This window comes from Solea senegalensis, linkage group LG5, assembly GCF_019176455.1.
Source record: "Solea senegalensis isolate Sse05_10M linkage group LG5, IFAPA_SoseM_1, whole genome shotgun sequence".
Taxonomy (NCBI): domain Eukaryota; kingdom Metazoa; phylum Chordata; class Actinopteri; order Pleuronectiformes; family Soleidae; genus Solea; species Solea senegalensis.
Genome location: NC_058025.1, coordinates 27,254,962 through 27,269,655, shown reverse-complemented (window position 1 = coordinate 27,269,655; position 14,694 = coordinate 27,254,962). Strand labels below are relative to the sequence as shown.

General features: G+C 40.9%; 2 protein-coding genes across 2 annotated transcripts; both read left to right on the top strand.

The window, feature by feature from the left end:
* The first annotated feature begins 497 nt into the window (after nt 1-497).
* Nucleotides 498-5,492, top strand: LOC122770047 (ubiquitin-conjugating enzyme E2 L3). The gene is made up of 4 exons (XM_044027010.1): nt 498-575; nt 3,175-3,270; nt 3,353-3,539; nt 3,890-5,492. The coding sequence occupies exons 1-4, from the start codon at nt 549-551 to the stop codon at nt 4,042-4,044; spliced, it is 465 nt and encodes a 154-aa protein (XP_043882945.1). The 5' UTR covers nt 498-548; the 3' UTR covers nt 4,045-5,492.
* Nucleotides 5,493-6,736: 1,244 nt separating this feature from the next.
* Nucleotides 6,737-14,676, top strand: LOC122770045 (carbohydrate deacetylase-like). The gene is made up of 6 exons (XM_044027008.1): nt 6,737-6,861; nt 8,616-8,791; nt 9,379-9,538; nt 11,054-11,153; nt 11,823-12,000; nt 12,223-14,676. Exons 2-6 carry the CDS (start codon nt 8,628-8,630, stop codon nt 12,578-12,580), a joined length of 960 nt encoding a protein of 319 aa, XP_043882943.1. The 5' UTR covers nt 6,737-6,861; nt 8,616-8,627; the 3' UTR covers nt 12,581-14,676.
* Nucleotides 14,677-14,694: the final 18 nt, after the last annotated feature.

The window sequence follows — 14,694 nt, the reverse complement described above, 5'->3', positions numbered from 1 at the left end:
GTAAAAAAAAAAAAATCTCTGCCAAATTAAATTTGTGATGTGGCGACCACTGGAGAGGGACAAAAAACAAACAAACCACAGAATGAATTAAAACGATTTGGTTCCAGGTACTGTCCCAAATGTAACAAAGAGTAGAATGAAGCCGAGCCGGAACAGGAGCTCGTAAATGGTATAAATGTATAAAAACAACACTTAAATACAACCTGACACGAGTACAACATCAAATATGATCAAATGTGATCAAATGTGATCAAGTGTGATCAAATGTGATGCAGGCACGTGATTGAGTGCATCCAACACATCTTGGGGTCACAACAGTAACCTTTTATGAATATTTGAACCCACTTTTGGATACATTGATGTCATGTGTGTGTGTGTGTGTGTGTGTGAAGTGAACATTTTACAGATGGTCTGCCGTCCTCTGTGCACACAGTGGACAGGGGAACACACAGTGGACAGGGGAACACACAGTGAGTGGACAGTGGAACCCACGCATCACAACCATATTCGCCGCGCTGGGTATTCTGGGAACACAGAGTAGTTTCAAGATGGCGGCGAGCAGGAGGCTGTGCAAGGTAAATCTCTTGATCCCGTTATTTTCACTCGATTGATACAATGTAACCGCGCAATGGCGCCTCGTGGCAGCGGCGCGTCTTCGTCTAAACGCGTGGCAAACACGTGTCGTGTCAGGGAAACGCTCGCGCCGTCTTCAGTTGTCAGTAGCACGAGAGGTCACAACTGTCCACCCGCCGAGCCACTGTTCCGTTATGTGGTCTGGCGCCGGTAAACTAGGCCGGAGAATCCCGAGTCCAGCCGCCGACCGCGACCACCGCGACCACCGCCCGTCGCGGACTCGTATTTGGGTCACCGACACGCGCGCGCACACACAGTGGCCTTCAGTGAGCTGTTGGTTCCACGGACGACGTGTTTTAAAACAAAGCGCACACGGCGCCGGATCAGCAGTTAACCTGCTAGCATCGGATCCGAGCTGCGTCTCAGCTAGCCGGCCAGTCCGGGATTCGTCGTCCGTCATCGGGACCTTGGTGCTGACAAGCAAACACAAGCCCTTTGTCCCTGCACGACACAGGTGTTGCTGTTATTGACCTGTTATTGACCTGTTATTGGCCGTTATTGGCCGTTATTGGCCGTTATTGACGTTATTGACTGTCTGCGTTAGCGTGGACGTCCTGCTGTGATTGACTCTCTCTTTTAGAATAGAATGAAATGACTTTGTTCGTCATTGTTTCAACATAGCTGCAATACAAACAATTATTATAAACATAAAATGTAAAATGTAGGTGAAAATATAGTGCAGTAATAAAGCAATGGCATAAAGGAGTGCCGTGGCATATGATTTGATGCAATGAGCAGTCTTTTCTTTTTATTGTTATTGTTTCCAAATATGAAAAGTGAAAATTACTCATGACTCATATTTTCAGTTTTTCAAGCAACTCTATGCATTTAGGCCGCTTGACATGTGTTGAATGAGGAAGTGTGTGTGTGTGTGAAAGTAGACAATTGTCATTACAGTTGGCCCATAAAGTGTTGGGATAATTATTAACTTGGCCTTTTCCATAAGTGCATGAATACATTTCACCATAAAAGGATTTTGAATTTCCATTTTTCAAGGCAAAACCAAGCAGTAAACTATGTCGACATTTTCTTCCAGTGTGTAGTCTGACACACTTTATTGTGGTAATTCAGTACTTCATATAAAACAGAAAGTCTTACATATATGATGTGTGCACGCGGGAGCGTAACAAACAATGAGCTGTTGGTGTGAGACTTTGTACAACAGCCACTTTTAACCTGTTGACTCATCGGTGAGCACTATCTTGTTTTCAAAGCCGGAATCAAAGAACAGCACAAGGGAAGGAAGCTCGAGCAAAGTGTTATCATGGTTCGGAGCAGTTTCAGTGAGCAGATTGGGGCTATAGTTTAGGCTGTTGCCTAGTAACTGTACTGATCCCAGAAGACCCCCATCAGGACCGATCAGACGCAACTCAACAGACGACGTTGTATTCAGATTTTGTACCAAATGATTACATGGGAATCAGAATTGACCACCGTGTCAAAGCTTTACCGCCCTCATGTCATTAAACAATCCCACTCAGCAAGTTGGTAACGTGGACACAATAAATTCCAATTTTTAAAAACAAAAATCTAGATACCTTTTGGATTGGTGTGTGAGTTCAGCACATTATTCAGCAGAAAACACACAAAAAAGCATGGAAACATGACTTTGAACCTCTTTTTCAGCTTCTGTATCTCACACAAGTGATTGCTGCAGCTGCAACTAACGATTCTTTTCATAATCGATTAATCTCTTGATTATTTTCTTCACTGATTGAGTACTTGTAAAATGTCAGAACATTTTAAAAAAAGTGTTGATAGTTGTTTCCCAAACCTGGAAATGATGATGTTCTTGAATGTTTTATCCACAAACCGAAATGATTCAGTTGACAACTCATTTAGTAATCCATTATTGATCGATTAATCGAGTAATTGTTGTAGCCCCGTACAGCTAACATGTACAACTTCCTCCCTGTGCTGATTTGTTAATTACTCCATGTTAGTCCCTCTGGTCTTATGGAGCTGCTTATAAGAACAAATGTGCTCAGCCAGTTCATGGCATGCACTGTGAGTATAGTTATAACGTTTCAAAGGTGCACGACATGGTACTGCACGCAACACCTCAGGGAGATTACATTATTTCTGTTACGCACGCCCTTGTAGCCACTATAAACAAAGCATTAGTAACTCAACCTAATGTATAACGCTGCTAACCATAACCTTTTTGTTTTCGTCACTTAGTGGAGCCTCAGCTCGTCCCTGTGATGAAAAGTACAGCAAGGCCCCCAGGAATCAATAACACAGCACACAAGTGTATAAACTAACTAGTGGCACTTATGCTGCATCCCGTTCAGTGACATCACCTCCGAGTTTATTGTGTTCCAGAAGGTTGGGAAAAAGTGTCCAAGCTGGAAATCCTAGTTCACGAGTGACTACACGTGGAGTGCAGCGTTATATTAAAGTGCAGTTGTGAAGAAGGGGTCACCACGCACAAAAACATTTCCGTTTAAATGCTTTGTGTGACCCGCTTGGGAAACGCCGCCGCCGCCGCCCGTCTGGATGGTTTTTATTTCAGTCATGTTCGTTGTCTACTTCTTTTAGGAACTTGAGGACATTCGCAAATCTGGAATGAAGAACTTCAGAAACATTCAAGTTGACGAATCAAACCTATTGTCATGGCAAGGGCTCATTGTTCCTGTGAGTAGCTGTTTGTTGTCTGACTGCAGTATAAGCTGTAGACCCTCGCGTCCCTGCACTAACACTCTTGTCTCATCTTCAGGACAACCCACCTTATGACAAAGGTGCGTTCAGGATCGAAATCATTTTCCCCACTGAATATCCCTTTAAGCCTCCGAAGATCACGTTTAAGACTAAGATCTATCACCCCAACATTGACGAGAAGGGCCAGGTGTGCTTGCCTGTCATCAGTGCTGAGAACTGGAAGCCTGCCACCAAAACTGACCAAGGTACTTGTGTTAGTTAATAATCACTCTTTGTCATGATGTCCCGTTATTACAGCCATGCCAGAACTCTGCTGACCGGGGAGGCAGGTGGAGGTGCTGGGGCTTTGTGATGGTGGTTGTCATGTCTAACGTGGTTGTCATGTCTTATGCATATATGTTATTTTAGTTATTTGTAATATTTATATTTTTTTTTCTACAAAAGCATCTCTTTTTCTACTTTATGCTGGTGTTTTGTGAGTGGACAGCAAAGTAAGAATTTCATTGTACAGGGAAACGTGTTTCTTTACTGTGCATATGACAATAAACACTTTGAATCTTGAATCTAACGTGAACCCTTTGGCTGTGTCTTACAGTAATTCAGTCCCTCATCGCGCTGGTGAACGACCCCCAGCCGGAGCACCCCCTGAGGGCAGACCTAGCAGAAGAATACTCAAAGGACCGTAAAAAATTCTTGAAGAACGCTGAAGAGTTTACAAGAAAACACAGCGAAAAGCGGCCAATGGACTGATCAGACCAGCGTGTAGCCCCTCTCTCTGTCTCTCTCTTTCTTCCCCTCTACTCTCCTCTCACCTGCCCGACCAAATACCCCCTCCCCTCCCCCACACACACACCTCATCACCTCCCTCACTTACTCTCTTCCACCAGTTCTCTCCTCCTCACTGCCCTGGAGCTGCCCAACTGAAGCCAACCAGTGGCAACTTAAAGCCCTCCCTCTCCAGGACCCTATGTGGATCAGACAGCCCACCCCTTCTCTTCCTCCTCCTCCTCCTCCTCCTCCTCCTCATCATAAACGTCCAGGCCATTTCTAACTTTCTACTCTTTACATAAAGTTACAAAAGAGAAGCTAAGAGAACTCAGCGTTCACTCAGAGTTAGATGGAAATACTCCGTATAATGTGTTAATTATGTGTTGGCTTTTTCCTCTATATAAACAACTCATGTATTCAAATAGTTCTCACGTACATTTTCAGAGATCTTTTACTTTATCTTTTTTTTTGCAGAGCAGGGTAAATCTTTGTAAACTTTTTTATCTCTTTTTTGCTCCATCATCTGAACGAAAAGAGACCGGAAGTCTCTAACCCTCACTTCCTCTGCTTCTAGAATTGCACTGTAAAAACCTCCTGTAGAACAATCCCTCCTCGCGTCTCCTTCAACGCACACACTCCCACTGAGCGCGCGCACACACACACACACACACGCCGTGCATTTCGCTGAAAATGCTAGAAGAGATTCTTGAGTGTTTAAAGTAAAAAGAAAAATTGGTTTCCAAACATGCAGCTCGGATGAGCCGGCCCTGCACGACACATTCACGTCCATCTTTACATACGTGCATATTTTTTTTTATTTTGGTTTTTGCAACACAGTTCAGTTGCTATCAAAAAAAAAAAAAAGACCCTGCTGTTTAAAAACCAACGTTTACTGTGACTTTCTTTGACTCACGATTTTCTTTTATCCACCTGAAAATGTTTTCAAATGATTGGCACTTGACATATTAAATTGGTGGCAATCTCGGAAAACCCTTTTTGTGTTCTTTCGAACCCTCCACTCGCGCTAAACCCCATCGCAACCACCTGTCACGTTCAAAACAAGAGCCGCCCCCTTTACCAGACTGACACTCGTGCACACTCCCAACAGCACGGTGATCAGCAGCTGTCCGGCTCAAAGAGAGGGGGATTCAGAGGAGAAGCTGGAGAAGGATGCACTCAGCTGGAATGGCTCTAGCTGAGTTCTTCAAAGGCTCTTCTTGAAACAAGCACCTTGAAGGCAACGAGGAGAGACCTGAAAATATTGTTAGAAGAAGAAGAAGACGAAGAGGGCTGGCGGTCCAGGAAGTGTGTCCGGATAATGGGAAGGAACTGCAGTGGCCAAAAGAAAAATCCACCATGTATTAGCTGTTTGATCTGGTCCTAATATTGTTTCTTAATAAAGATGGCTAAGCATTTGGCCTCACTGTAAAGTGGATGTTGCACGTTTGACTTTTGACTACATGGAAATATGTATCTGCTAGGGATGCACAGTGTTCTCACTATCATTGGCACAATATGACTAATGACTAAAAGCAGTGGGCTGAATATGCAGCTACCTCCTTGACTTTTATCCGTATATAAAAATATTATGTATATACGTCCAATATTGTGCATGTCCAGATTTTTACCAAACTGATCCTTTCAGTTGAATAAATCCCTCTGGAAAGGGTCGACGACAAGAACGACGGGAACAACTCGAGTGTGTTTCTGAACTTTTATTCCTCACACTGGTCAGTTAGACGGTAGTTGGGTTGTAAACCGAGAGATCGTAAGGGTTCTAATGATGATGATTAGTTAAATGAAATGAGATAAAGGTTATCACAGTTGTGCTTTGATGTCCGGCTGATGACAACTGTAGTTTCCTGCTGGAAAATTCTACAGTGGACTCACAGTTAGTGTAAGAACATTGCAATGATACACTGACCAAACATCAGGGGACTAAAGATGCTTTTAATGCTTTGTATATATAAAAAACACATTATTAATCTAATGTAACTAACCATGGGATGGCACCAGACAGACCAAATACACAATCTTGCTCCTGGCCACCGCAACTTTCCTAAAGTTTCAAGTAACTTTACTGTGGAAATTTGGAGAAAATTACAGGTTCATTCACTGAGTGAGGTATAATGCCCTTCTATAAAATGTCAATTATAGAAAATCCTCAAATCCTTGACAAGAAATTGTTAATTTTCAAGCAGTTTTACTGTAGAAATGTGGAGGAAATTATATTAATAAAGCTCAAAATCCAATAAAATCTGTAATTGCCTACTGTAAAATATGAATTAATCTTAAATAATGATTCCCATAATTGCCTACTGTAAAATATTCATTAATCTTAAATAATGATTCCCATAATTGTCTACTGTAAAATATGAATTCATCTTAAATAATGATTCCCATAATTGTCTACTGTAAAATATGAATTCATCTTAAATAATGATTCCCATAATTGTCTACTGTAAAATATGAAGTAATCTTTAATAATGATTCCCATAATTGTCTACTGTAAAATATTCATTAATCTTAATTAATGATTCCCATAATTGTCTTCTGTAAAATATTCATTCATCCCTAAAAAAGGCTTTTGTATTATTTTTGTGACTGAACTGTGAACTGTGGGTCTCCGGCCGCTGGGTGGCAGTCATGCAGTGGTCCACGTGGACATCAGCAGCAGAAGAAGAAGAAGCGCGCGCCGGCGGTGTCTGTCACAGCACAAGTGAAGAAGGCTCGGAGCAGAGATGAGCTACAGTCCGCGCGGACACTGACACTCATGGACAACGTGCTTTAGTAAAATGGGTAAAAGTGACTTTTGTTTGACTCAAGTTTTAATGAGGTAACACTGTTTCTGCTGTGCTGTCAGCCGCCATGACAGTCTCACGGCGGGGAGGGGGGGAGAACACGGTGTCTGTCACGGTAACTTTGTATCATCTCAGTTACATACAGCGTCCTTTAATAGTTCTTATCAAACAGAGTGTCACGAGAGCACTTTACAGTGAAAGGTTAAAGATTAAGAAGATGTTCTAAGTCTTATCTGAAGGCTTCATTGTTTACACCCGGCTCTTCATTTGTTCTCTCACGAGTCAAATCTAAATGTTTCCTGTTATGTTGTTGACTTTATTCACTTCCGGCTCATCGCTGTTTCCAGTGACGCCACTGAGTCGCTGCAGTGTCGACACAGCTGGGTCGACACTGTAGTCGACACTGTAGTGATGTAGTTCATGATCAGACGGAAGGACTCTCTCAGAGACTAGTTCATCTCTCTCTCTCTCTCTCTCTCTCTCTCTCTCTCTCTCTCTCTCTCTCTCTCTCTCTCTCTCTCTATATATATATATATATATATCTATAACCAGTGTAAATGTGATTTTAAATCATCAGTGACTTTTATATAAATGTGAGTGATGACAGTTCCATGAGGTGCAGTCAAAACATCTCAATGTAAGATGTCAGTGTAGATTCTCATTCATCAAGCTTTAACAGATATTACGCCGGATTACGATTTGGAGTTATAATCTAAACTTTCTAACAACAGGTGGGTGTAAAACACACACACACACACACAGCCAGCTAGCAACATTGTATCATGTAGACTGCAACAACATCTTGATTAAATATCTAATTGCAATTATTTTGACAGGAATTGCGGCATGATTCCCCCAACATCCCACACACACACACACACACACACACACACACACACTATCTGTGCAATATTTTAACTGTTATTTTTTCATATTGTTTTCTTACAGTTTTCTTTCCTGTTTTTTACGTCTAAATTTAGTATATGTGCACTACTTTTATATATATTTATATACATATACACTTATTTATTTATAGTTTACAGTAACTACCTTAAAATTCAATGCTGTGTTGTTGTTTTATCCGGTTGCCAAGCAACAAAATGTGGTTGCCAGTTTCACTGCTGTGTTTTCTGTGCAATGACAATAAAAGGAAGTCTCTGACCTGTGATGTCAGAGGGAATGGTCATTTTGACATTTAAAATGATTACTGTGTGATATTTGGGCAGATCTGAAGAACACAGAAACAAATATGTTCTCTTCAGTCTGTAGAATAATGTGCAAAGATCAAGACAATGACACATTTTGGCTTTAACAAAGATTGCGCCTCCTGCGATTTGAAAACTGCAGTAGGCTGCATTGCAATTTTGATAATATTTCAACTTTGATAAGTTCAGCTCTAACTACAACCACAAATAACTTCTGCTTTTTAAAAAAAAATATATATATATATATATATGAAAAGTTGTGACAGCGCACACCATGCAACACAATAGCCTAACAATATGTCAGAGCCACCTTCTTGCTTTAAGCAGACAACACAGACCACAGTGGCACACCTGACACAGGGCTCATATGACACGGTGCCACACCTGCTAGGTATTGAATTCAGTCAGGCTTCTTCAGTGAGTTAATGGTGAGATAAAGACGGTGTGAATGTTGTTCAGTCTGTCTCTATTCACTGAGGCACTGCGGCTTTTATAATGTGTGCGTCTGTCTGTCTGTCTGTGTGTGTGTGTGTGTGTGTGTCCACAGACACCAGCAATTATGCCACAACCCAGAATGCTGCTGGTGGTGACAGGAGATGATTTTGGCTACTGTCCTCAGAGAAACCAGGGGATCGTCGACTGTTTCCTGGCAGGAGGCATCTCCAACGTGTCGCTGCTGGTTAACGCGACTGCGGCAAAAGAAGCGGCTGATCTGGCTAAAAGGTACTTCTAGCGTCTGGTATTGTGTTGTATGAAAATATGAATGACACTTCAAAATACGTGGTCAACAACATATTATGGTGAGATCCACAGCATTTTACAGGTGGAATATTAATGGTTTTCTCAGCATAATAATGTGAGTGCTTTTTAACCTTTTTTTTTTTTTTACCTTATTAAAACAGAATCTGTTTTCAGTTTTATAGTATGACAAAATGATTAGACTTTTAATATGATTTATTTTCAAATTCATTCAAATGAAGCAGCTCAAGTTTTTTTTTTTTTTACAGTTCATCAAAAGCCAAGTACTTACCACCACCTTGTTAAAATATACAAGATATATTATATATACAGTATATAAACATCATATTTTGTACTTTTATTTTCTTTCCCTCTTTCTGTTTGTACATTATTTGTATATTATAGTTGGGTTTTGTTCTAATTGTGTGTTTTAATGTTTTAACTGTTTGTTTGTTTGTATTTAAAGCACATGGCGTTGCCCCCGTGTATGAAATGTGTTCACATCCTTGATTAAGGGATTATTTGGTCAGTTGGTGCAGTCGCCCTGAAAGAAGATTCCTTTTCTCCCTCAGACACAACATCCCCATCGGACTCCATGCCAACCTGTCAGAGGGGATCCCAGTGTGTCAGAGTGTGCAGCAGTCTTCCACGCTGATAAACCAGCATGGCTTCTTCCAGGGAAAGATGGGCTTCCGTCAGGCGCTGGAGCGAGGCCAGCTCAGCATGAAGCAGGTACGCCGCTCCTGTTTGTCTCTCCACAACAGCTGTAAATGATCCTCCCTCCCTCTTCATGTTGACTTCTGTAAGACTGACACGCAGGTGTTTAACATGGTGAAGTCCCATTTAACCCGTTCAGATGTGTTTATCGCAGTGATTCATTTGCACATGTTTTATGTAGGATGGTAATAGCTATAAGCAGAGCGAGTTCTATACAGATCCAGAATCTGGATCCTGTGGATCACGATGTAAACCTCTCAGGTGCTGGTTTGTAAAACACAGGTGAGAAAAATGTTAAAGCCTTGGTGTCGTCTGTGTTTTTCAAACCTCAAACAGTTAAACTTAAATGTCTTCTTTTCCCCACGAACCAAAATTATTCAGTTTTAATGATTTCTTTGTGACACGGAGCAAAGATTTGGAGGAAGAAAAACCTATAAATAGATAAGTAAATACAGAAATGGGGTAAATTAATGAATGAACAAAAAAATAAATGAATGAATATTCAATTAATTGTATTTTTCACATTTATTTTATGGACAAATAATTCTTTTGTTTATTGCTGTAATTATTTCTATTTTTATTTATCTATTCTTTTTAAAAAAAAAATCAGAACTTGTGTATCCGTTTTAAAAATAAAAAACGTTTTTAAAGAACAAATAAAATAAAATATATATAAAATACTAAAGGCTTCACTGACTGGTGGCCAGAATCTTCTATAATATGAAATATCTGTTATTTAAGAGTGTCTGTGAGCTTTCAGGAAGTCAGTCTGCTTTCATTTGACAATATTCAAAGTCAGAGTCTTTGTATATTGGGATGATGATGACGAGAAAAGCTAGAGAGTTGATTGACATGATGCAGAGAAGGAAGGTGGACATACTGTGTGTCCAGGAGACCAGGTGTAAAGGCAGCAAGGCGAGAAGCTTAGGTGCAGGTTTGAAGTTGTACTACTATGGTATTGATAGGAAGAGAAATGGATGAGGGTTTATCCTAAAGGAGGAGTTTGTTAGGAATGTCCTGGAAGTGAAACGAGTGAGTCTGAAGTGATGTTAAATGTTATTAGTGGCTATGCTCCACAGGTGGGACGTGAATTAGAGGAGAAGGAAACATTCTGGAGTGATGCAGAATATCTGAGAGCAGAAGTCAGCATTTGTGAGCAACAGTATGGTTTCATGCCTAGAAAGAGTACTACAGAGGCAGTATTTGCTTTAGGAATGCTGGTAGACAAATACAGAGAAGGTCAGAGAGGCCACAATGAGATGGTTTGGTTTGATAGTGAGTATATTGGTAGAAGGATGCTGGGGTTGGAACTGCCAGGCAGGAGGTCCAGAGGAAGACCAAAGAGAAGGTTGATGGATGGAGTGAAAGAGGACATGAAGTTAGTTGGTGTGAGAGAGGGAGATACAGAGAACAGGGTGAGATGGAGGAGGTTGATTCACTGTGAGGTGAAGACGTTCTGTGCCGTATGAGAAATGTGGAGTTACTACAATTACCGTCAGTGTAACAAACAGTCAAATGTTCTCTTGTCAGGTGGAGCAGGAGCTGCGGGCTCAGGTGCGGCTGTTCAGAGAGCTCACAGGTCACCTGCCCCAGCACATGGACGGACACCAGCACATCCATGTGCTGCCAGGTACGCTGTTGTTTCCAAAAACACTTTTATGAACTCCATTTCAGCAAAAAGCTCTGTACACATGATTGAAAAATCTGAGCTTTTTTAAAATTGTTAATTCATTGTTGACGATAAATTTATCAATCAGTCTCGTAGACGAACACGGAGCAGCTTTTTGCTTCCATATTTATTCCGTGCACCGTCTGGTCTTGTTTATTTTCATTTAATATCCTGTAACGTGTAATATCACTTTATGTTCAGGCAAAAAGTCATTTGATTGAATTCTTCCTTCATTTGAATACAGAGTATTTGTGTTGTAGCAGAATTTGACCATATTTGTAGTGGATATGAATTTAGAGTTTCATTGTTTCTAACACACGTAAATATCCTTCATTTAACATTAAAATGTATCTAAAATAAAAGGTAATGAGATCATACACAGTACATCCAGAAAAACGACCTGTGTGCAGCTTTATATCCACAGATTATCTTGTATACTAAAAATATCCAGATATTATTTATAAGCCGTGTCGCTCAGCCTTACAGAAATATTGATTTGATTTATATTGATATGGAATGATATAAACCAAAGTGATATCACATTATTATTACACATTATAGTCACCTCTGAGTCTGTGTCAGGATTCGACTGATCAATAAACTCCCACTGCGGCGCTGTGTGTGTTGCAGAGGTGCGTGAGGTGTTTGCTCAGGTGCTCTCAGATTTCAGGATCCCGTACACGCGTGTTCCAGTGGAACTAGGTCTGCACAGCTGCCCGTGGCTGCCGCTGCACCTGCAGAGATTCTACACGCAGGTGGAGAAGAACGCGCTGGACTCCATTCCTGTCTTCACCCGCTATGGAATCAGGTCTGCTGTGTGTGGTTAGGTTCGGGTTAGGGTTAGGCATGAACTGGTTATGGTTAAGGTTAAGGTTAGAGGTGGTGCTTTGCAGGTTTATCTGCAGCCTGAAGAGGAATTATTATGATTAGAAGACAAAGACGAACGCTGAGGTTAAGTGCAGTCCACTGTCTCAGACTAGAAAAGTGCTCCATCAACACAGACCATGGTAAACCTTTTCCATGTCCACAGGTGGCCAGACGTGTACCTGGGACTGACCACCATGGGGCAGAACATGTCCGTGCCACACCTGCAGAGGGCGCTCCACCACGCTCTGTCTGCAGGGCCCTCTTCAGGCTACAGCTCCAACAGTGCGTCGGGCTCGGATCAAGCCGTGGTGACGGCAGAGCTCATGGTCCACCCCGGTTACCCCAGTCGCCCTCAGGACGGCGGCTGTGGAGAGGGTCCCGACGATTTCTCCCAGTCAGCTGACCGACAGCATGAGCTGAGAGTGCTGAGCGAGCCGTCCCTGCTCGCCCTCTACAGTCAGGAGCGGGTACAGCTGTGTGCCTTCAAAGACCTCGCACTGCTGCTGCCCAAGAACGCCTGACGTGAGAGTGACGTGAGAGTGACGTGAGACGCCCGCCACACCACGTTCTCTCTCAGTGTTTCTCATAAAAATGCAACTTACAAGAAAACCTCATAACTCCATAAATAGAATTAGGAAAACGTCATCTAAGAAGGAAATGGTTAATGTTTTACTACGAAACTGTAAAATCGTATGGATTTTAGCTGCAGTGTTAAAATCAAATGAACTTTTATAGATTTTTAAAATGTATATTATTGGGACACAAGCATAAGTGGCATTCGTGTAAATGTAGGGTACAAGTGAGGATAAATTGGATTACTTTTAGATCTATTTATTTTTTTAAGTAATATGTACAGCTTCTACTACACATACAGTATGTTAAGCTATAAATAGCAAAAGTTATAAAAATCATTATTGATTATTATGACTATTTTCTTTTATTAACTTTAATTGATTTTGGAGTTATGTTATTTATATTTACATACTGTATATAATGAAATCATCTAGTTGGATCTTAATATCTCCAACACTATCTTTAATCCGTTAAAAGTATCATTAGAAAGGTTAAGTAGGATTTTATCAGGATTTTTATTGTCAAGTGAACCGTGTGTGTAGGTTTATATATTTTATATATAAACAAATCTTAAAAAGTCTTAAGATAAAGTAAATGTAAAAAACCAACCCTCCAATTATATGCGTTAATGAGACGTTTGATCATAATTCATATTTAATCCATTCATTATTATTGCGATGATTGAAAAAATGTTGAAACATTGCAGATAGGATCCGTTTTCTGTGTGTGAACATTTATTAATTTACGAAACGAAACAGGAAGCTCCCTGTTGTGGCACATTAGAAAATAAATCACAAGGACTGTATGCTGGCGAGCGAGACAGGACTTTGAAGTCGCTCCTGAAATATTAGCGAAATATTAGTTTTTCTCCATTCACGAGATGATTTGAACGATTTCTCTCTGATTGAAGCAAAGAGACCAGAGAATCTTCACTTTTAAGAGGCTGAAAACATCTGAGAATTTGCTGTAATTATTATAACCGATGAATGGATTATAAAACGAGTTGATGATGAATTTAATGGTTGAAGCCTCCGAGCACATGGTCTGGGGTTAAACAGCAGGACGTTCACTGCCACAGTTGTGACGTGGTTTCTATAGATCCTGGTGTGTTGATCAGGCCGATGTAACCTGTTACGTTGTGAGATGATTTGATGATTTGATGATGATGATGATGAGAATGTTATTTTATTTTTATTTAAATGCATTCCATGTGCTGCTGCTGCACACTACAGTACTCCTATACCACATATTTGTGTTTATGGTTTAGTTTTCTGTTTGACTACAATGTGGGAGTGAACAGCAGAGGTCAGGGGTCACAGTGGTAAAACATGTGATCAGTGTACACAGAGAGGTGTAATCACAGCCCACAGTTCTCCCCCCCGACTGCTTCCTCGTCCCCCTTTCGTCCACATTCCTCCGTCCTCTCTCTTTCCTGCCAGTCACATTAACATGTTTACAGCAGCTGTCGACGGGATTTCTCGGGATAAAAAAACACATGGCTGTAGATTTTTCCAGGGTTCCCAATCCTTGAAAGTTTTTGAAAATTGCTCTAAATAGACCTGGGTCATTGAAAGTGTTGGAATTGTGTTAAGTTGATATTTAGGTAAATGTCTTTTCTTTCTTATGACTGTTTCATGCTTTGTTTGATGTAGACGAGGCAGACATGACAAACATGACTCTGTCCATTTGGTCCTTGAATTTGAGAGGATTGGTCCTGGAAAGTTCTTGACAAGTCCTTGAATTGAATGTCAACCAAGGTGTGGGAACCCTGTGTAAAGAAATCCAGTTTTCAAACCTTTACTTCACCCATGTGCACATGGTTACACATGCATGCATCTGTATCAGGGGAAACGTCACAGTGATCTCAGGGTGTGTGTGTACATGTGTTTTTAACGCCGTTCAACAGTAAAGTACAGTTTTAATATTTACCTTTATTGTAACCTTTAATGTCAACGTCTGTGTTGAAACTCTTGTCTTTGAATTCCGTGATTAATCACCAGAGCCGACACAGTAGTGTGGGCTAATAATAAATGACATCATGATACTCTGTTACTATTTCCTA